The sequence below is a fragment of the Dryobates pubescens genome, chromosome Z (assembly GCF_014839835.1).
Source record: "Dryobates pubescens isolate bDryPub1 chromosome Z, bDryPub1.pri, whole genome shotgun sequence".
NCBI classification, from domain to species: Eukaryota; Metazoa; Chordata; class Aves; order Piciformes; family Picidae; genus Dryobates; species Dryobates pubescens.
Window position 1 is genome coordinate 69,623,537 of NC_071657.1, and position 22,280 is coordinate 69,645,816.

A 22,280-nucleotide genomic window follows, 5' to 3' on the forward strand; every position below is an offset into this window, starting at 1 on the left:
ATTCTGCTGCTTAAAAGATACTTGGAAAACAAAAGAAACCAACAACAACAAAACAGAAACAAAGAGAATTTCAGAGGATTTATATTTCATAGTGCATTTCATGATTCTCTGCTCTCCCCATTTTGTTCTGAGTGTTTTAAATCAGAATATCAATTACATAATTTATTTTTTTTTAAAATACTAAATACCACCTCTTAATATAAAGAGGAAGATTCAGAGAGAACATAGCTACAGCAGCATCAGTCAGAAAATGGAGTAATGAGGCTGATTCAAACACTTCAGGCCAGGACTCAATCTTCTCCCCAACTCTGAAGTGTTCAGATTCCTGGGATTAAGTGTTGGCAATTTGGCAAGTATGCTCATGAATATATTAACTGACAAGAACCATTCCCCCTCCCCAGTTAATATACAGTGGGGGGGAAATATGTAAAGAGGCTAGAAGAGCTAAATATCTCAGGCTAAAAATATCAAGAACTCCCTCAGCTGGAAGTTGTTAGCAGAGCTCTGATAAAAATAAGGAACCAGGACAGCATAAATTCTTTCCCTTCCCTGCAGAAAATAAACTACATTTGGGAGGAAAGTATTCAAAACATAATAAAAGAGGTGACTCACCCCTATCATCATACAGTACACACTAGAAGGGAAGGTGGGGCGGAGGGGAATGGGGATGCAAACCCAACCGTGAAGTCCTGCTGGGTGGGAGGAGACAGCAGAAATTCCTGGCTCCCTGCACCCCCGAAATACAGTCCCTGCCCCCGGCGTCAGTCTGAAAGGGTTACCACAATAGTTTTGTAATACAGACAATACTCCTGCCCTGAAGGCTGACCTGTAGCACTTGAAGGTCTTCAGAGAAAGGTAAATGACCAAACTGAGTAAATGACTGCTGCTGGAACCACCGGCAGAGGTTTACTCTGTCTCTCAAGTCGGAGACACTCATTTAGAAGGCTGCTAACATCTATGACAGGAACTGAACAGCCATGGGTATTTTAGTCAACAAGGTTCCCAGACCTGATCTGTATTCTTCATTTTATATTTATTCTTAAAATTTAAGCTGAGGTAGTCACATGAGCAAACCCAGAACTAGACAAACCATGCTTTGTTTTGGTTTGCAGGCAGACACATGCACATCATTCCGTTTTTCCATTCTTGGGATGAGGCACAGTACTGAAAAGCAAGCACAATCCACCTATATTTACAGCCTTCCACACTCAGAAGAGTAAACAAGGCCAGCAGAACAGGCTCATGTCAACGACAGATGAAACAAAAGGCTCATGTCAAGTACAGAAGAAACACAGCAACCACGGTTTGGGCCAATTAAACCAGCAAATATTCTACAACTGTTTCACATTAATTCGTTTTGGAAGGAAAATTCTTAAAATGCTGGAGGAACTGCGTAAGGAGAAATGATTGTGCTAAAGCATATCACACAGTCTTACCATTTTGTAATCATGTTTGGCCATACTAGACACACTCAAAAGGGTTTGGGTATGTTAGAACCATCTCAAGTATCTCCTGATCATCCACAAGGATGATCAGAGGGCTGGAGCACCTCTCCTATGAGGACAGACTGGAAGAGTTGGGGCTGTTCAGTGTGGAGAAGAGAAGGCTCCAAGGTGACCTCATTGTGGCCTTCCAGTATCTGAAGGGGGCTACAAGAAGGCTGGGGAGGGACTGCTCAGGTTATCAGGTAGTGATAGGACTAGGGGGAATGGAATGAAGCTGGAGGTGGGGAGATTCAGGCTGGAGGTGAGGAGGAAGTTCTTCACCGTGAGAGTGGTGAAGCCCTGGAATGGGTTGTCCAGGGAGGTGGTTGAGGCCCCATTCCTGGAGGTGTTTAAGCCCAGGCTGGATGAGGCTCTGGCCAGCCTGATGTAGTGTGAGGTGTCCCTGCCCATGGCAGGATGTTGGAACTAGATGATCACAGTATCACAGTATCACCAAGGTTGGAAGAGACCTCAAGGATCACCAAGTCCGACCTGTAACCACAGACCTCATGACTAGACCATGGCACGAAGTGCCACATCCAATCTCTTCTTGAACACCTCCAGGGATGGTGACTCTACCACCTCCCTGGGCAGCACATTCCAATGACAAACAACTCACTCAGTGAAGAACTTTCTCCTCACCTCGAGTCTAAACCTCCCCTGCTGCAGCTTGAAACTGCCTCCTCTTGTTCTGGTGCTGGTTGCCTGGGAGAAGAGACCAACACCTTCCTGTCTACAACCACCTTTCAGGTAGTTGTGGAGGGCAATGAGGTCACCCCTGAGTCTCCTCTTCTTCAGGCTAAACAATCCCAGCTCCCCCAGCCTCTCTTCATAGGGCTTATGCTCAAGGCCTCTCCCCAGCTTTGTTGCCCTTCTCTGGACACCTTCAAGTGTCTCGATGTCCTCTTGGTCCCTTCCAACCCTAAATGATTCTATGATTCTATGATTCCTTCCACCCAGCATCCACAAGAAGGGCAAGATGCTTTTGCACACCAACATCTCCACTTAGCTGGAGAAACAGAAATTCAGTAAAGAAAGAGAATACCAAGGCAAATTTCCTGACCTCCAGCAGACGTTGTGGTAGCACATGGCACTTTGGGACATGGTTTAATGGCCTTGGCAGCGCTAGGTCAATAGTCGGACTTCTCAATTTTGGAGGTCTTTTCCACCTAAAACCATTCTATGATTCTATGAACATAACTTAAATAAATGCCCAAGAGATCATTGAAATCTACATAATTTTACAAACTGTGTAACATTAAAAGAGAAGTAAAAGATAATTCTGCCATCAGGAAACACTCATATCCCTGTCACTCCAGGCAGTGACATTCCTGGACTCTAAATTACAAATACAGAATATTAAGAGGCAGAGCATCCTTAGCTGGAAAATGACAGTCTACTGAATGTGAAATTTTTTATGTAATGTCAGAAAACCTTGACCACTATGTAAGGACATCTCAACATCTTCACTGAAGGAATGCCACCATGGGTTCCATGTCACTGAGTGTTGAAATCTTTTCCACCAATTTACAGAGCTAATTTCTCACTTTTACATGCTGGACAATACAACACAGACAGATGCCAAGAAGCTTCCTATGCTAAACAGTGGCTTGAAGGAAGTAGAAATGGAAAACCTAGTCCAAGGAGCACCTCTGAACAGGGAAACACAACATACATCAGTGTAGAACATGGTGGGGTTTATCATACAATCCTCAAAGCCATAAAGCCGTGGAGCAAAGAGGGTTCAAACACAAACCCAATACTTAATTTTTTATGTTACTCAACACTGCCAGAACATCCTACAAGGATGATTAAGGGACTGGAGCATCTCATGAGGAATGACTGAGAGACCTGGGGCTTTTTAATCTGGAGAACAGAAAGATTAGAGGGAGCCTTATCAATGTCTACAAGTATCTGAAAGGTGGCTGTCAGAAGGCTAAAGCCAGTCTCTTTTCAGTGATGCCCAGTGATAGGATGAGGGGCAATGAACGTTAACTCAATCACAGGAAATTCCGTCTCATCATGAGAAAAAAATTCTTTGCTCTGGGGGCGACAGGGCACTGGAACCAGCTGCCCAGAGAGGCTGTGGAGTCTCCTTCTCAAGAGATCTTCAAAACCCACCTGGATGCATTCCTGCGTGACTGTGTTTTGCACGGCGATTCAACCTGATGATCTCTGGAGGTCCCTTCCAATTCCTAACATTCTGTGATTCTGAACAGAACAAATAATTCAAGTATCCAGAAGGGCTTGGGGCTTGAAAAGTCTGACTGCATTCCAGGGTTTGCCATACATGGACTTCACTATGAAGTACCAAAGAGTCTTTTCACGGAGGTCAATGCTTTCCATTACATCGAGCTGGGGAGAGCACCCAGAGGGCTCAAACCACTGCCTGATGATGGTATGCAGCACATCCCACTGCACCAGACCACTGACTTCTATGGCAGGAGTCTGTCACTTAAGCAGCTTATGGACATTTTTTCTCTTTCTGAAATGACACTGCTTTCTTCAGTCACTGACTACTTCATAATTCATGGCATTGAGTTTGACCAGGTGCAACTTTACAAGCATATATCCAACGCTATCAGAGATGTACGTGGGAAGAGAGAGATGTACAAATGGAGTGAAAAAGATCTGGAACAGTATATTCTCCACAAAGATTATATCTTTGCTGTGCTTAAACCAACGGGCCTGTCCTCCTCTAATGCTTACATTTACAGAATCTCAGAATGTGCCAAAATATCTGCTGCTAGCTTAAGAGCACAGGCCCTGTTCCATTCACATTCCCTCATGCCCCACATCCAATATATTAATCTCATCTTTCCCAAATCACAAGGTCTCTACCCATTTGATGTACCTCAGTATGCTGCATCACATCACACAACTTTCACTAGCAACCACAGTAAAGTTCATTATCACCACACAAAACCATCAGTTTTGCAAAGCACAAGCCAAGGAATCAGCTAGAAGGCCACCAGGTGAGAAAACAGAATAGCATCAATACTTCATCTTGGTTTTCAGGTTGCTTTTGGAATTTCCTCAAATCAGGGAATGAGACTGTGAGGGTCTCTGAACTTTTGGAGTATGAATGATTCTTCAAGTCCCCTGGGCTGCCAAAATTCAAGAAAAAACTCTGGGTTTGGATAAACTTGTATCAATTGCCAGGGGGCTGTCCTTAACATCCATGGAAGCTTTGGGGAGGAATCTGAATCTTGTTGTATCAGATAACCATTAAGGCAGTGGTACATCCCTAGGCATGTGAGAAAAAACATACACAGACAGCTCTTTAGTTTTTGTTTTCAGGTGCTTTCATTTACACATTGCTCTAAATAAACACTTTGCTTTAGGAAGTTTGGTTGTTGGGTGCAATGTTTTAGGAGCAAGAATTCCTACCATTGCTCCCAAAAAAGAAGTAAATCACAATATAAAGACAGCCTTGGTAAGCGCTGTTAATACACAACAGACACAGGCCACAGGTAGGAGACAGTGAATCTCATGGTTCCATATTAAGAGATGTGACAAGAGCATGAGGGTGACACTGCATAAGCTCCAAAGTGGATCAACAATGCAGTTAGTCTATTAACTCTGAAAATGCCTCTTCTAGTTTTATTCTATATTTGAATCTAACAGTTTGTTGTCTTGGTTGTTTTATCAGCCTGCTTCTGCGATTCACGCAGGTGAGGTCCAGTTGCCTGCTCTACAGATAAAGATATTCCTATATAGACCTGTGCATAAACACACAACACAGAAAATCAGTGCACTCAATTTCAGATTGGGAGAATCCAGTGGTCACCAATGACCAGTAATGAGCCCTAGTGGCCAAAAAGGCAAATGGTATCCAGGGGGGTATTAGAAGAGCTGTTAGTAGGTTGAGAGAAGTTCTCTTCCTCCTGTACTCTGCCCTGGTGAGGCCTCATCTGGAATATTATGTCCAGTTCTGGGTCCCTTAGTTCAAGAAGGACAGAGAACTGCTTGAAAGAGTCCAGGGCAGAGCCACAAAGATGATGGAGTGGAACACCTCCCATATGAGGAAAGGCTGAAGGAGCTGGGGCTTGTTAGCCTGGAGGAGACTGAGAGGTGACCTCATTCATGTTTATAAATATGTGAGGGGCGGACAGAGCCAAGCTCTTCTCAGAGATGCCCAATGATAGGACAAGGGGCACTGGGTGCAAGACGGTGCACAGACAGTTCCATGTGAATGCAAGGAAAAACTTTTTCACTGTGGGGGTGACAGAGCACTGGAGCAGGCTGCCCAGGGAGGTTGTGGAGTCTCCTTCTCTGAAAACGTTCAAAACCCGCCTGGACATATTCCTGTGTGACCAACTCTAGGTGATCCTGCCCTAGCAGGAGGGTTGGACTGGATGATCTCTTCCAACCCCTAATGCTCTGTGATCTTTCTTCAGCTGTATTAATTCTTCAGATATCCTACTGGATTGGAAAACCAGAAATCCCCAGAAAGTTGCAGGCATGCCAAAAAGTAACTGTCACTGGCTTTAAGTTCAGCTCAAAGCTGTAACTGAATCACAAAGGAGAAAAGAACATGAAAACATTTTCATTCTGATGCTGCAGAATATGCAGCAACTACTTTGTCAAATGACACCACTGGCCTCTTTAATCTAGTTTCTTGTTTCCCTTTACAGCCCTCTTGGAATGCTTCAAAATAAAGTGTTAGAAAGCCTGAGGCATATATGACACAATCATAGTTTACGTTTCCTTTAATTTTCTCAATTGCTTTTTCACTTGTACCCTGAATTAGTGAGACTTTCCAATCTTTGAGCTGAACAGAAGAGCGTGCTCACTTAAGCACACAATCCTTTGTAGAAGCAAAGCTCTTCTCTGTAACAATATACTATACAAGAGAGAACCCCTCTAATTACCCTATTGAATGCATACACTGTGCAAAGAGAAATTAAACAGAAACTAATACCTAAACACTTTCATACATCCCTAGTCTTGCATTAGCAGCAGACCGCTTTTGCACTACCTTCTCTTCTGGTTTACCCACACCCTCTTGTAACAAACAGTCCGGTGACCATGCCAGAAGACATCCAGCTACAGGACTTGACCATTTCAAGTACTTCGTGCTTTCAAGCACTGTGAAACTGAAACTGCTCCATTAAATAGTGGGTAACTGTGAACCAACAGTACATCTTCAAAGCTGGCTGCTTAAAAAAAAGTAGGAAACAACAATTTTTAGCTTTGGTTAACATCTTGGTGGTTTTACCATTCCAAGCTATTAATGATCAAGATGACTAAAGAAGGAGAAACAAGACTATGACTATGAATCTGTTTAAGACCAGGCTGGATGAGGCTCTGGCCAGCCTGATCTAGTGTGGGGTGTCCCTGCCCATGGCAGGGGGGTTGGAACTAGAAGATCCTTGTGGTCCCTTCCAACCCTGACTGATACTATGATACTATGCATCTATGACTGTGAATCTTCCTGTAGTGCTCACTACAGTTAGCAGGTTTTTGGTCAGTGTTCTTTGTCAAAAGCATTGGCACTAGAGCCTGGAGTATGGGACAGGTACACCCACAGTCTGCCACAACCATGACTGTACATTTTCAGATGCATTTGTGTGGCCTGCAGTCTAAATACTAAAACCTCAGAGCCTTTTTTCAACGCTCTGAAGTATTTTATAGGAGCTTTGCTAGACAGCAGTATGCATGAAACACTGCTTAATTCCGTTGTATTGTTTAACAAGAAAAACAGTCATGGTTTTATGACAAGAAAACCTTTTCCTGTCTATTATGCCTTTTATTTTTTTCAAATGAGCAATCCCACACAGAACTGGAGACTGACAGCAGCAGGCAACTCCAAACCCATTTTTTCCCCTCTAATTTTGAATAATTAACTACAGACTTACAGGGCTGTTTGGGGGTTACTGGGAAAGATTTATAAGTAACTTTCCCAAATACTAGAATTAATATGAATATACCTGCATCCAAAGGTCTGATTTTGGTGTTAATGATCTATTAAAGACATCCTGTGAAATAATTTAAAATACCTTTTTTTTTTCATTCACTCTTTATAGGTTCCCCAACGATAGCCAGAGAGATTAGTTAGTTAGTTAGTTACTATTATCCTCAAAACTTAACATACAGCTTTATCTCTCTTTTGCTGCATTACAGTCTCTCATTTATTTCTAAAAGGATTTTAAAATATGCATAACTATCTTTGCAGTTACACATGTCTACAGATATTAGTCTCATAAGAGTAAACATCTTTCTTTTATAAAGAATCATTAGATGTACAGATAGCAAAATTAAAAGTGACACTGAATTTGAGGAGCTGTAGCAGAAGTCACAAACACCAACATATCATACCTTTTAGATCTGCTTGTCAAGTACATTACCATTACTAGAGGCATATTTCCATATTTCTCACACTGCTCTTCATCTTCAGATCTGAAGCTCCCCTTTATCTTTCCTACCTTTGTATTTTTTTTTTCATACTGTCCTGTGTGCAAGCTCTAGGTGTTTATTTGTTGATCACATACTTTTCCTATTCCAACCCAAAAAAAATCAACTTTCATTTATATTATTTTACAACATGAATATAAACACACAGAAAAAAACAAACTTCACTCCTCAGGCCAATATATATGCCTCTAAGTTTTTTAAAACAGCCTGTCCATGTATCATACACTATAAATATTTGATTAACACTGGCATCATCACACAAGCCTTTCTGACTTGCAGAAGGGAGCGCTGAGTGGTGGGAGGAGGCACCAGCAGGTCTGCTGCGCCTCACCAAAGACCACTGAGGGCTGGAGAAAGCTACCGAATAGCAGTTTATCAAAGTTTAGGAAGCACTTATAGAAAATGTAGTAAGTTCAGACAACTTTTCACTGTATTGCTCAAAAGCCTTTGACTTGCAATTCACTTTTCAAGGCAGATTATATACACTGATTTAGGAGGGGTTTCCTAATGAAGAATTAGAGGACAAACTGTTCAGGAGACTGACAATGCAAATCATAACCTTCACTCATAGGGCAGTTGCAGATTTCAGCAGGGGAGCTTCATTGCTCCCAATACACCTGATGAAATTCATTAACTCATCCACACTCCCAAACCTACAAATAGCATATACAAACTTACCACTACCACCTCAATTCAAAGGTTGATCTAAACAGGAGCAACGTAAGACTAGTCCAAGTTCTTCAAGGATTAGTTGGGAAAGAAGAACACTTAAGAAAGCATTAAGGATGCAGAAAGCAAAGGGGCTTTGGTTTATCAAATCTTGCTGTTGCAATTACAAGGACCTGATAAAGCACAGCTTCCGTAGTAGGAGCACTGGGTGGCATCCTTACTTCCAGCCTCATAAATCACAGAATATTTCTGACACACTCATACTGCCTGTCAGCCACATGATCCATTTTGTCTTGAGACTGTCAAGAACAACATATTTATTAAGGAATTATAGTTCCATTTCTGTACTCCAGTGTTTTCTCCAGAAGCCACAGCCCTTCCCAGGGCCGTGTCAACACAGGCTACTTCAGTTTGCCACTGATTTTGCCATCACTTTTTTTAACCTAGAGATAGTTTCCAAAACCAGTGCTCACACATTTTTATAAGCGTTAAGTTGATTACCACAGTAAACATAAGATAGTATTTTACCTTCCTCTGAATACCTGCCAAAATACTTAATCCCAACTGCAGAACAGTCTTACTAAGTTTCCAAACTCATTCATTTAAAAACACATCTGCTAGTAGCAAGACATTTTCCATATCAATAGGGAAAACATAATGCTTGCATTGGAATTTACATGTATTGGTAACTTACTACTATGGATATCTCCATGTTTCTGAATTTACAGAACATTGGCTTCTTTCCAGAAAAATTAAAGGGGTCTGGTTTTGAGGTGAAATCTCTCCCAAAAGTTAAGAGGCATTGCACACTGAAATTCCCTCTTTCAAAGACAGTCTTTTATTTAGGAGTGAGAGATAAAAAGAAACAACACAGCCAAGCCTAACTAGCAAACCAGCACTTTCATTGGCAATTTTATGCTTGATCAAATGCCATGAAGACTTTGGGATTAATATCAAGGGTTTTACTTCAACTAGACCAAAAGAACTTAGCAAAAAGTATTGGTTACATCATGGTCAGCTCCCAGTTAAATGCTTCTTCCTGAAGAACTGAACTTCCCACTGAAACACAAGCCCAAAGGCAGGCTGGAAATCTGAACAGTGACTGGATTAATCAGACTGTGAATGAAATGCTAGAAGGCACTGAGGAGCTAGACAACTACCACGGCCCAACATCCACAGCTGATATGTGCTATGAGAAGTCTGACTTCTGACATTCAGATGTTTTATGAATTGGTATTTCCTAATTGGTATTTGCACAGAAAACAAGGGGTGTTGGAAACATGCTTTTAATACACTTAGAAGAAGGAAATCCATCCAGTTACTCTTCTTTCACAGGTGGGACCAGCTTAAAAGTAAACCCCAAAAATTCCAATACATTTCCCTGAAGGACTGCAAGCCATTTTGGAAAGCCTAGAGAAAATACACGGGCAACGTAAATTATGTTTACATGTTGACTCTTTTATCACAAATAACATTGTTTTTCCTACAGACAGATGTGGATGTCTAAGCTACATGCACACTGGGGTTTGAAGGAGCCAAAGGCTTGTACACAAGGGGCTCAGGTCACCCATAACACAGGGAATGCAGATGCAAAGTAAGCAGAAGGGCCTCATGGGGGCTAAGTCATAAGAAGGCACTTAGGAGAGTGTGACAGATGTTTGTCAAGTGTCAAGAGAGACTTTTTGGGAAAGACAAAATAAGAAAGAAAGATAATCTGAATTTCAGGTTCAACTTTAACTCATACTACAGTATGCCAGGGCACAGAAAAGAATGTAATTTACAGCTCAGCAGAAATGTCCATCTTTCCTGTTCAATCACAGGAGTCAACATTTTGGCTTGTTTACACACATGACATTAGCTTGGCAGTGGAATAAACACAACAAAAAAATAAACCAAGAAACTGAAAAATCTTAGCATGCCACAGCATGTGTAAAATACTTTAAAATGTAATAGTAATCATGCAGACATCTCCTTAACTACCAAAAAATATACAGAAAACAACGCCAGAGACAAATTATAAACACATTCAGAATACAAAGATAAGGAGTCAACATTATGTCAAGAAAAAGAACCCGTCAGCTGTTTGGTTTACTTGGAAAGGAGACTATGCAATGGGTAAGGAGGAACACATGGATGGCTTCCTAGAAGTTAAGACAGAAGAGTTTTGATTCTTGGCCTGTCTCATCTAGGTAAGCAAACAGTCCTCATGGAATGAAGATGGTGTAAAGTCACATGAAAAAAAAAATTGTATGTAAGAGTCATCAGTATGTTTCCATGAATGAGAAGATGCTTCAAGAAAGCCTTTGCTGTCCTAAGCCAATTCCACTAAAAGACTTTCATTAGTGACCTGTATGTAGAAATACAAAAGTGTACATGATAAATTGGGACAGATTATAAGCCCTTTTGGGGACATGAACAGAATGAGGTAAGTTAATAAGAGAAAATTCAATAGAGACAAATGCAGAGTACCATGCTCAGGAATAAGAAATCGAATACACAAATATGAAATGGGGAATAATTGGCTAGGCAGCAGTATTGTAAAAAGAACCTAGAGGGCATGTAGACAGCAAAATGGATTATTAAAAAAAAAAAAACCAACCAAAAAACCAAGAGAAAAACAGAGGGGGAAAAAAAAAAAAAACCAAACCAAAAAACCAACACAAAGCCAAAACAAAACAGAACAATGACAAAACCCAGCAAGTTTTCTACAGAGTATTGGCAGCAATGGGTCTATATGATCTCAAAAGAGAGATAATTACTTCATTCTGCCCAGTTCAGTGCTCTGGCTATGCTGCTAATAATATGTAGAAAACCAAAAGAGTCCAAAGGCAAGAAGCAGAGAAAGTTTGAAGAGATAAAAATGATCCACCACAACACTTTTCAGTTTTTTGTATGTCCATATTTAATGAAGCAGGAAAGGGAAAAAAAGGGGGGGGAGGGGGGGGGTTGAAAAAGAAAATAAGAAGATAGGAAACACTGGTTCTGAGTACAGCCACCTTTCAGTTTCTTAGAAAAGAACATTTTATATTCTCACCTTTCACCTGCCCAAGACTGGAACAGAGAAATGTCCTAAAGCCTAGAGAAGCACGCATGGAAGACATCAAGATTTCTGAATCAATACATTTGTTGCTATCTGTGGATCTCATAGTACTGGAAACAACAGGTATGGATTACCTGACCACTACCTAAACAATATGGACCTGGGGGTCTGTAGCTCCACTGAGCATACACTAGAAACTTCAGCTTCAACACAACCTGGACCAGCACTGCTTTTTGGCTTGTTCATGCACCAGCAAAGCAGGAACCAAGTATTTTTAATCCAAACCAACATTGCTGGGATGCCATGAAGTTTTAGCTGCTGCATATTCATGGAGATCAATCATTAACATGCTGTGCTCTTGCTGGTGCCCAAAGGATCTTTTGCAGAGAACTCTTAAAAACAACCTTTTTCACCAGTTGCTCTCAGCACCTACACTGAGTACTATGCTGGTCTGTGTGGTATCCTGCTCATTTCTGCACCCCAAGGGTTCATGGAGCAGACAACTTGAAGTGGCTCTAGTCAACCACAATGCCACCCTGAATCACACCATTATGTGTTTGAAGTCTCCCTCACTAAGGAAAACAGGCTTGTGTGGTCACAATGTGTTTAAGTGTGCAAGTGTCCACTGTGGGTAACCTTTAGTTCATTATCCCATTTGAAATATATCCAAAATAAAGACAGCAGTCTCAAAAAGCCATTACATTTCTACAAGCTGCCTCCATGGAAGCAGGGCAGCATGACCTCAAGAAGACAGCTGTCCAGGAAACCAGCTTCACACGTTCTGTAGTTCATGGGACTGCTTGTTTCCATCTTGCCTGGAACTAAATCACAGCCTGTCCAAGGCAGAAGCTGTGTACTGTACCAGGAGAGATGGCAGAGTCTAGAGTGGAGGGAACCAGCACCAGAACAAGGGGACACAGGCTCAAGTTGCACCAGGGGAAGTTTAGGCTTGAGGTGAGGAGAAAGTTCCTCACCGAGCGAGTCGTTCGTCATTGGAATGGGCTGCCCAGGGAGGTGGTGGAGTCACCGTCCCTGGAGGTGTTCAAGAGGAGACTGGATGTGGCACTTGGTGCCATGGTCTAGTCATGAGATCTGTGGTGACAGGTTGGACTCGATGATCTTTGAGGTCTCTTCCAACCTTGGTGATACTGTGATACTGTGAACTGTTTTGCAAATGTGTTCTTCTGAGACCACCTGAGATGATCCTCCACCTCTAGGTGTGTCACAGGATACTGTTCAGCCAAACCATTCAGCCAAAACAAATTTTGCAAAGGGAAGGAATCATTTTCCATTCCTCATCTTCTGGATGCCCAATGTGATAAAATGGCATCTTGTCCTTTGAATCACTGGCAAAAGAGGTGGTGAAAGTTGTACATATACACCAGTGTTTGTTTAATGCTCAAAAAAACCCAAAACAAAACCAAAACATGTTCAGGGCTACACAGCTCAGATTTGGCACTCAAATCGAGCAGATTCTTTTGTCTTTCACCCTTCTGCACCTTACTGCCATTTCTAAAACTGGCAGGCAGGCTTGACACATATTTTCACAGGTTTGTGAAACTCGGACATCATGGTGCTGAGCACCAAAGACACAACATGTTCTTCCTCCAGGAACAGCTGTATTATGAAACAGCAAGTCAGCCATAAGGCACATGCTGCATGACAGCAAAATAGCAAATTATCAAATAGCTACTCATTATGAAAACAATACTCTATTCTGCACAATAAAAAACACTGAGTTTTTCCGGGGTTGGGGGGAGAGGGAATCTATGAACATGCAAGAGGACAACATAAGAACACCACTTTGTATTTTCCAAGTAAAGAGGACATTTTTGAGAATGCAAGCACAAGGCTCAGAAATTGCAGTCAGACACATTACTCAGCTGCTTTTTAATGGTGAGCCCTATCCTTCCATTCCAACGCTCTGATGTCTCATCTGACCTACAGGTTTTTAGGACTACCACACAACTCTACCATTTCAGTGGAGCCAATATTTCATAGGTGTTTGCAGGTCTTTATCTCGAAAATAAGGTATTTTACACACACTTGCTGGCAGCAAAGGAATACTAGTTTTCTGGAATGACAGCATGTTCCCCCTAACCTTCCACTTCCTGACCTGTCTCCTACAAGATATCACTGTCCTCACTCCACTCCCTGTTTTGCACTGGGTCTATTTTCCTCATCTAGCTGCACCAGGTCCCACCCAGATCTCTGATTCCAATGCGAGTACCCTTAGGGAGCAATTCTTTGTCTTGTCTCTCCAGACTGGCCATTTCCACCCAGCTTCCTCCATCCTCCTTCAAGTGCCAGCCCCTGTTATCTCTGCATCCTGGCATCTCATGGCTGCAGGCTTCAACTGCTCATATTTACACCCTCCACCCCACCCCAGCCCAGTCCCATTTTTTATCCCCAAGCCACTCCTCTGATTCCAGTATCTGCTGCGCTCCCAGCAAAGATGAAATATTCAGCGATTACAGTTAGTAAGCCCTAAGCATATGCAAATTGATCTTTTTTTTTTTTAAAGGCTTGTATCCTGGCTAAATTCAGAGGCTTTGTCATGCAAATGAAAAAAAAAAATTACACACCCCTGGAATAAAATCTCTCATCCTTTTTCAACTAGATTTCAAATGTTTCAAGGGAGAGCAGTACTATTGGTCTTCCACGGTAAAAAGTTGTGAGAACTTTTTAAAGATAGAAAAATGCCCCTTTTTCTTTTCTTTTCTTTTTTTTTTTTTATTTGCCCACTTTTCAAAATGAGACAAGATGTCTCAACAGAAAGAAATCAATAAACACCAGGCATATATATATATGCCATTATAAATTTTCCACCCAAACAGTGAAAGTTCAGCAAAGTTATGAAAATCTTGTCTGGCTACTTTTAATACTTGTTGACCACCATCACATGTATGTCTATAAATTAAGTAAAAATAATTATGAATACATAACACTTTCTGTTAACTACTGTCTCCTCCAGCAAGATTTAATTATCTCTTAGCCAAGCCTGAATTGTGCTCACTGTACTCAAGAGTGCTGTACCCAATGGGTCAAAGCGGGCTCCAGAAGTCCTTTTGCTCTTCAGTAGCAGAAGTTTGCTCAGCACTTGAGAGTCCACAAAAGCTGGAATCAAGACACCTCAATGTTCACCATTAAGAAAAAGCACAGGAAAAAGGAACCAGGCCTTTTGTGAGCAGACCAGTTGTGTAGAGCAAGGAACAAAGAAACGGAAGCATGATTGTTGCCTTGGTTCTTGCCAGTTCAATGAAGTACTTGTATGTGCTTAAACTGTGAGACAACATATATCCCCGCCATAAGCAGCACACTTAAAAGGTGGATATTTATCTCCAGGCACTGCTAGGCTGAAGTTAGATTTACACAGTCCACCACACATGATGTTCTGACTATCATCACTGGTATTTAAATCTCCAACCCCAAAGCAGTTATTTTTAGTGGTCTGAATTGCAGCATACACATTATCTGAAATGCCTTTATATGCTGTCCAAGCAAGATACCTGTGCAGTGTAAAAGACTACATGATGCACTGTGATCAACAATAAATACTGGTAAATAATTACTACTTCCAGAATCTTCCCTTCTGTGCTCTTCCTTGTTAAAAAGTATATTCTTCTAAAATGCTAAAAAGTGTTATGCTCATAGACCTGAAAATTCTGCTAAGTTAGGCCTGATGGATTAAATCAGTGTACAAACATCAAACCTAAACTTTGTAAAACAGGATAGATTAAAGTATGTTTTGTTTTCAAAAGGAAACAAAACAACAGCAAAGAACAGATCAATATATCTTTCGCTACTTGAAGCTTGAAAAGCTAGCTCACCATTTCCCAAGAATGAGCAACAAATTTATCACTGAAGCCAATTAACTTTAATCTGTATCTTATTTTTATGTAGCTTGCAAATGTTACAGTGGAAAAAAGATAACCTAACTGTGAATTCATGCCATCGGTGTCTTTATAAACTAAAAACAAACCAACCAAACCAAACAAAACAAGAAAAACCAAACCTCCTGTATCTGGAAATCCACAAAACCTCAAAAGCCCTCAGAAATCTCAAGTTTCCCTAAACAGCAGCAGAATCAAGTGAGGAAAGTGTTGTTGAGTTCTCTTCTATTTACAGATAACCCTACTGGTATTAACAAAATGCCAAAATTGTGTAAATTCCACTTTGCTTTCCTGCATGGGAAGAGAGATCTATCAAGTCAGGCACCCACATTGCTCGAGCAGCCAACCACCCAGAACGGACTTGAGGAGAAACAAAAAAGGAGAGACATCTTTCTTCTCCAAAGCAGCAGCAAAGTGGAAAAATGTCCATCTCCTTCCATGTGACCAACTGGCTAAGATCAAATTTAGCAGACATTCACAGATCAAGTCATGCAAAAAAGAAAAAAAAATGAAGCAAAGAATGCCATGATGGCAGCAATCAAGTATTTTCACTTTCTTTATGTCCTCTCCCTCCCACACCGGAGCTGAAAATCAATCAATAGCTCACTGTTAATGTTTGCTTCGATGTTGATGTTTTGATCATGCATCCCTTAACATCAAAGTAAATCGCAGCCTCTAATCACCCAGTTAGTGCATGTCTGCTGCGCCCAAATAAAGTATGAGCATCCCGGGAAAAAGACTACCTTAGAAGGCCACTGAGAGATCAAGGTGACTGAACACAAAACATGCAATCCATTCAGAATTTAGTATTTCTTATGATGTATTTTAACTCTTCTTCTACATATATTTTCTAGCTTAACACATTATTGATAGCTGGATAGAGAGTTTGATTTGCGAATGCCTGCGAAAGTCCTGTTTGATGAGCTACAAAACACTTTTATAGTCTGGGTCCTTCTTTCTCCAAGATTAAAAAAGTTCACAAGATTTCACCATTCAATGAAATAGCAGCAGGTCTGAGCACCTGATCTGAATTAATTCAATTTTAAGGAATAAAGGGGGAGGGAGGAAGAAAGGGGAGGAAGGAAAGAAAACAGGGGGGGGGGGGGGGGGGGGGGGAAGGAAAAGAAAACAGTAAGATACATTCAAAATTGTAAACTTTTTCCTTTTACTTGGCCCCAGCACAGCACAAACGGTGGAGGAGCTACTGTTTAATACAACTTTCCCATCCTTCATGCAGTAAGGGTGGTTTGAACCCAAAATTTTAAGCCACAGCTATTTCAGAGCAGAAGGAATGGGCACACAAGCCTACCTGCAATTTTCCTCTCTCCATCTCCTTCATACCTCACAGGTACTGCGTGCCTTCATTCTTAGTGTTTTACCTCTCCAGCATAGAATCAGGTATTGTTTTTTACCCAAATTCACATATTCATACTTCACATGTGCTGTAAAGCTACGCTGATAAATTACCCCAAAGGTCAGGCAGTAGGGACAAAGAGAAAGACCATAAAATGAATGCCATCTTTGGAACCACAAATGACTTGCAAAACTCGTTCATTTTAATAGAAATTACATAACCTCAAAGGACATAAAAATGAAAGGCAGCATACAGTGAGATACCACACTACAAACATATTTGGCACTGGATTAGTCTGTAAAATATATCTCACATCCTTGATTGCAAACAACATCTCAACAACACACATCTTTTCCACACTTGATAAATACTCTTTTCACACTCTAATCCTGTCACTGGCACACATCCTCAAGGGAAGGAAACATGTTCCATATAATTGGGCTGTCCAAACCCTAGGTAGTGTTTAGGTTTGTTTTTCCTTCTTTTATTTCCTTAATTATTACAAATGTATTTCAGAGATCAGTTACTGCCTACAAATTTTAGATACTTAAAACCATGAGGAGACACATCACAGTTAAGTTTCACGTTCTGTTCTAAAAACTTTCAAATTAAACATAATTATAACCCTGCTCTTCTTGATTAAGTAAGTACTTAATGTATCAAACATGTATTTTCTCTGTGGTTTTCAAATTAACACAATCTCATGCAGAAGCTGGGGCTGTATTTTTGTAGAGGATTCATTCGATGGAAAACTTTTTTGAGCAAAACTCTTGCTCTGCTCATGCACTGCCCTGGAAGAAACATTGCATGTTCCAAATTAATGTCATAAGAAAGAAAGGCGGGGGGGAAGTAATTACAGCTTTATGGATCACAGGAAAAAAAGTGTATGAAAATGGTGATGATTTGACCTCATCTACTATGAAGACATTTGAAAAGATGCACTACCAAAAATACCTGGAATGCAGACTATGTATAGTGGTATTCCAAATCATAAACCAAGTCTTTAGGCTTTGTCTTTTTCTTTTTTTATCATTAGAAGTAAGGGGGGGGGGGGGGGGAGTGGAGATGAGAGACAAAGAATGTCTCTAAATTCCCAGTTGTGTTTACCCATAAGTAGATGAGATGCTACCAAGAAGTTACCAATCTGTCAAGTCCACGACTTAAAGACAAACGAATTCAGTGTTTTACACAAAATCATCTATACATGAGGAATCCACATTTCCAGCTGTTAGTTATAATGAGTGTATTTAAATCGAACAGCACCATCTAGCAGGCCCCCACAACTTTACTTAGGAGGGCAGTTGCTACTTGGCAATAGGTCAGTTTGGCAGACTTGCCCTCAAAATTATTAAGCATTTTCATACCCCATGAAATACTATGTGCTTTGCAGCAGCAAGACTCCAAAAGAAAAAAAAAAACCAGCTACAATTAAAGAGGAGAAAGGAAAAAATAGTTTAAATGTTCTGCCATAGGACCAGCACAGTTGTATGTGTGGTTATGATTGGGCAGTTTCTGCAAGCAGAATCCAAAGAACAAGATCTTCAACTGATCCAACAAACAGCAGCTCTTTAGATTTGTTTTATCTAGTCCCAACAGTGCGATCTTCTTGTGCCCTTCAGGAACTTTACAAGTGTACCGACAAACATCAGCAACTATACAGCATGAGAAAATGGCTTTAATCTTGTGATTTTTGCTAAAACAAACAACACTTCCACTCGTCACTTATTTTAAAAATCATTCCTACACTGGGAGTAAGAAGTGCCCCTATCTGATTAGGTTGTAGCACCCAACTTGTGTCTCCCACTCTATCTCAACAATTAGTATTTCATGTCAGTACCGCCTGTCGTCCTTTACCTTTCCATTGCAAAGTTAGGTTTGAAATTCCCGAACACAACAGGACTTCAAATTTCCCCTAGCATCTCTCTCTCCTGTAGCAACAGGGATGCCTGGCCTGCTGCTAGTCCAAGAAGTATGTATGTCAGACTCTGGAATTAGGAATTCTCTAAAATGCTGTAGCAATAAAAAAATAATAATTAAAAAAAAAAATAAAAATAGAAAAGCACCAAGCAAGCAAGCAAGCAAACAAACAAACAAAAAACCCCAAACCACAAAAAAAAAAAAAGAAACCAACCCAAACTTTTAGGTGAAGGTTCAGGACAAAATGCCTACAGGGAAAGTTGTCAGCCGTGCCCGGAGTGTTGAGGCTGGTGTGAAATGCAACGCTGGAGCAATGCAATTTTTGCTGCGAGTTGCTGCAAACCTGGTTCCTGGATGGAGGTCTCCATCTCCAGACCCCCTCAGCAGCCTTATCCTGACCTTCCCCCGTCTGAAGCCACCTCCGATACTCTTCCTCCTCCCCCCTCACACAGGCTTTTCCTCCCCTTCACCACAGCCGCCTCCTCCCCGTGCTAAACCGGCCTCAGGAACGCCAAGAAGCAGCCACTACAGACAACTTAAAGAAACGCCGTCCTTTTCAAAAACTCGTTTTCCTCCCCAAGTCTTTCCCGCCTGCCCTAACGGCACCGTAGGGCCGGGGAAGGGAGGCACCCCCACCCCTGCCCAGCCCAGCCGGGCCGCATCCCATCGGGCAGCCGCACGGGTAGCAAGTCCCCCGCTTCCCGCCGTTGCCGTCGGGCTCTCCCCGCTCCGAAGAGCCGCATGTTTACACGGGGAGGAGGGAGGAAAATAAAGGAGCCATCGCGCCATTCAGCTGATATATTTATTCGCCTTTTTTTTTTCTTGAAAATAAAAATTAAAAAGTACTTTTCGCAAGCTCCTTCGGCACCAGCCCGATTCAGGCTGGGGACAGGGGTTATGTGAGGGAGTCCCAGCGCGCCCCGGCACACCCCCCAAAAAAACCCCAAACCAACCCCCCCAAAAATGGAGGGGGTGCTCATCCCGCCAGTACCTTTGTTTGGCGGGGCGGGAGCCAGAGCGCGGCTGTCCCCCCACGCCGTGCGCCCCGGAGAACAATGCGCCTCGGGGCCGGGGCCGCCGGACTGCGCGGTCCCGGGGAAAAGTTGCGAGGCGGCGAGTTGAGAAGCAGCGGGAGGCGGCCCCCGCTTCCCCAACAACCCCCTGCCGCCTCCGTCCTCTCGTCCCCCGCCTCGCCGTCCCCGACCCAGGGCTCTTTGTTACCCAAGTTGTCCCGGCACCTTGCGCCGTCGAGCCCAGAGGAGGACCCCGGGGACGGGGAACTGGGGAAGCCGGCGCCACTCGCCTGCCCGCCCGCCTGCCCGGCGGAGGAGCGGCTGCGGCAAGGAGAAGGGGGCGCCCGCCGCTGTCCCCTCGCCCAGCAGCCGCTGTCCCGCCGCGGGGATCCCCTTCTCCGCGGCTCCTCCCGCCCAAGCAGCGCGGCAGCCTGCCCCTCTCATGCCGGTCCGGGCGGCGTCGGGCCCCTCTAGTCTGTCCGTTCCTCCGTCCTCCCGCCGCGCCCGCAGCGCACTGCCCGCCGGCAGGAAAGTTACTTTGCGCGCAGGGTGTGCACCCGCGTAAGGCGCGGTCCACCGGCACGGCCCGGCGGGCTGTACTCACTTCTCCCTAGCCTGGCTGTCGGACGGGACGCTGCTGTTGCTCTTGCCTTTGCCGTACATGCCTGCAGAGAGCTCCGACTGTCACGCACCTGTCAACCCATCACAGCCTCCCCGGGAACAGCCCCGTCACCATGGAGACGCCGCCACACACACACCCCATTGGCCGGCGGCAGGGCGGACACGCCCCCCGCGCCGTGATCGACAGGCGGAGACCCGGACGGGCTGCTCCCTCCTCCTTCCCCCCCTGCCCCCTCGGCTCCTCCTCCCCCCCCTCCCGCTCTCTCTCTCCCTTCCCCGGCGCAAGGGGGAATTAGAAACGGTTCTAGAAGGATTTTAAACAACCGGCTGTTCCGAGCGCGTGCCACCCGCCCGCCGCCGCTGCCGGCGAGGGAGAGCGCGGCGGCGAGCGGCAAACTGCGGACCGGACTCGCTCGGCAGCTGGCAACGCCAGGCAGCTCGCGGCCTCCTCGCCGCCCGCCCTCCGGCACTGGCCCCTTCCCGCCACCCCGACCCTCTCCTCAGCTGGCCGCGCAGCCGTCTCCCGTCCCCTGCGGGAAGGGGTCGCAGCCGGTGTGCGGTGGCTCCAGCCGCCCACGACCAGCAGTACACACCCCGAAGTGGGGGCTCGGGCGGCACGGGTTTGGCGGACGCTCCCCTAACCCCGGCATCCCCCATCAAGTCCCCGCCGTGTTCCCCACTCCTGGAGCCCCCTCCTCAGCTTCTGCCAACCTCGGGTCACCTCAGGGACCGCGCCCTACTGCTCCTTGTCCCTACTCTCAGGGCCACAGGGGTCGTCTCGACCCAGCCCATCAGAACCACGCGCCTGGGTGGCGACCCCCGAGTCCCGCCACCTCCCACAGAGGCCGGTCCGGCGCCCCTATTTCCTTAGCGCTGAAGGTCAAACCCTTTCCCTCCCAGCTGAGCTAAGAAGGGTCGGGACGGGTCGAGAGTCTTTCCCTGCGACAGGAGGGCGAGCCCCGAGGGGAGGGGGCTTCCCGGCAGAGACACGTCTGCACGCCCGTAGCCAGAGGGTAGCTTGGGCCTCGTGGGCTAGAGCCGAGACCAGCCTTTGGCTATTGGAGGTTGGGAGGAAACATTTCCTGAACCAAAACAGAATGTCTTAGAAAAGCGCTGCCTTTTTTTTTTTTTTTTTTTTAAAGAGTCGTCTAAAGAAAATTCAAGGAAATGCTTTGATTTTTTTTTTAAAGGTACATTGCAAATAATTGTGTGCTCCAGAGAGATGATAGGAAGAGCGCAACCACTAGGACCATTTATTGCTCGCCTCTTTTTTTTTTTTAAGTACCTCGCTGTCTGGATTTTTTTGTTACCCATGCTGCTAGAGCATAATCCCAAATTTTGGAGATGTAGATACCTGCTTATCTTTACAAACGTATGACTAATCTTGTAAACCTACTCGCATGTGTAACCCGAGGGGGCTTTTCGTGTTTAATGTCAAGCCCTCTGAGTGTGGGTTTGTGGTTTGTTTTCTTCTTTGGTCAGGCCAGGTTGTAAATATACCCATCTCCCCATTGTGTTGGCAGGCAAAGGTCACCAACAATAAGCGACACGCAAAATTCAAAGAGGGAAACTGTACAAGGCATAGACCACCAGCATCTGTTTATCATTGTTGGAGCTGCAGGGGTAAAAAAAAAAAAAAATTATATATATATATATATATATATATATATCCTCTGGATTTTGAACTGGTAGAGTGAAAAGAATGGTGAAATTGTTGGGGGGAGATTAAGAGAGTATCAATGGGCGACTGGAACAAATTAGCAAAGGAGTTGCAGAGACAAGAGGAAGGAGTGAGAGGCTGAAGAATCTGAGGTGCTTATAGCTGCACACCAGCTCTTCCCTGTCACAGCACGGGTTGTGTGGGATGTGCAC

General features: G+C 43.8%; 1 protein-coding gene across 5 annotated transcripts in view; it reads right to left on the bottom strand.

Annotated features, from left to right (window-relative positions):
* Positions 1-20,516, bottom strand: part of SSBP2 (single stranded DNA binding protein 2) — a 208,509-nt gene extending 187,993 nt beyond the window's left edge. For all 5 annotated transcript variants that reach the window (XR_008463100.1, XM_054178192.1, XM_054178191.1 and 2 more), the window contains exon 1: positions 20,392-20,516. Coding sequence is in view for 4 of the 5 variants with exons in the window: in XM_054178192.1 (XP_054034167.1) it covers positions 20,392-20,450 (59 nt within the window). In the remaining variant the exon portion in view is untranslated. The remainder of the gene's footprint in view (positions 1-20,391) is intronic.
* Between the last annotated feature and the right edge of the window lie 1,764 nt (positions 20,517-22,280).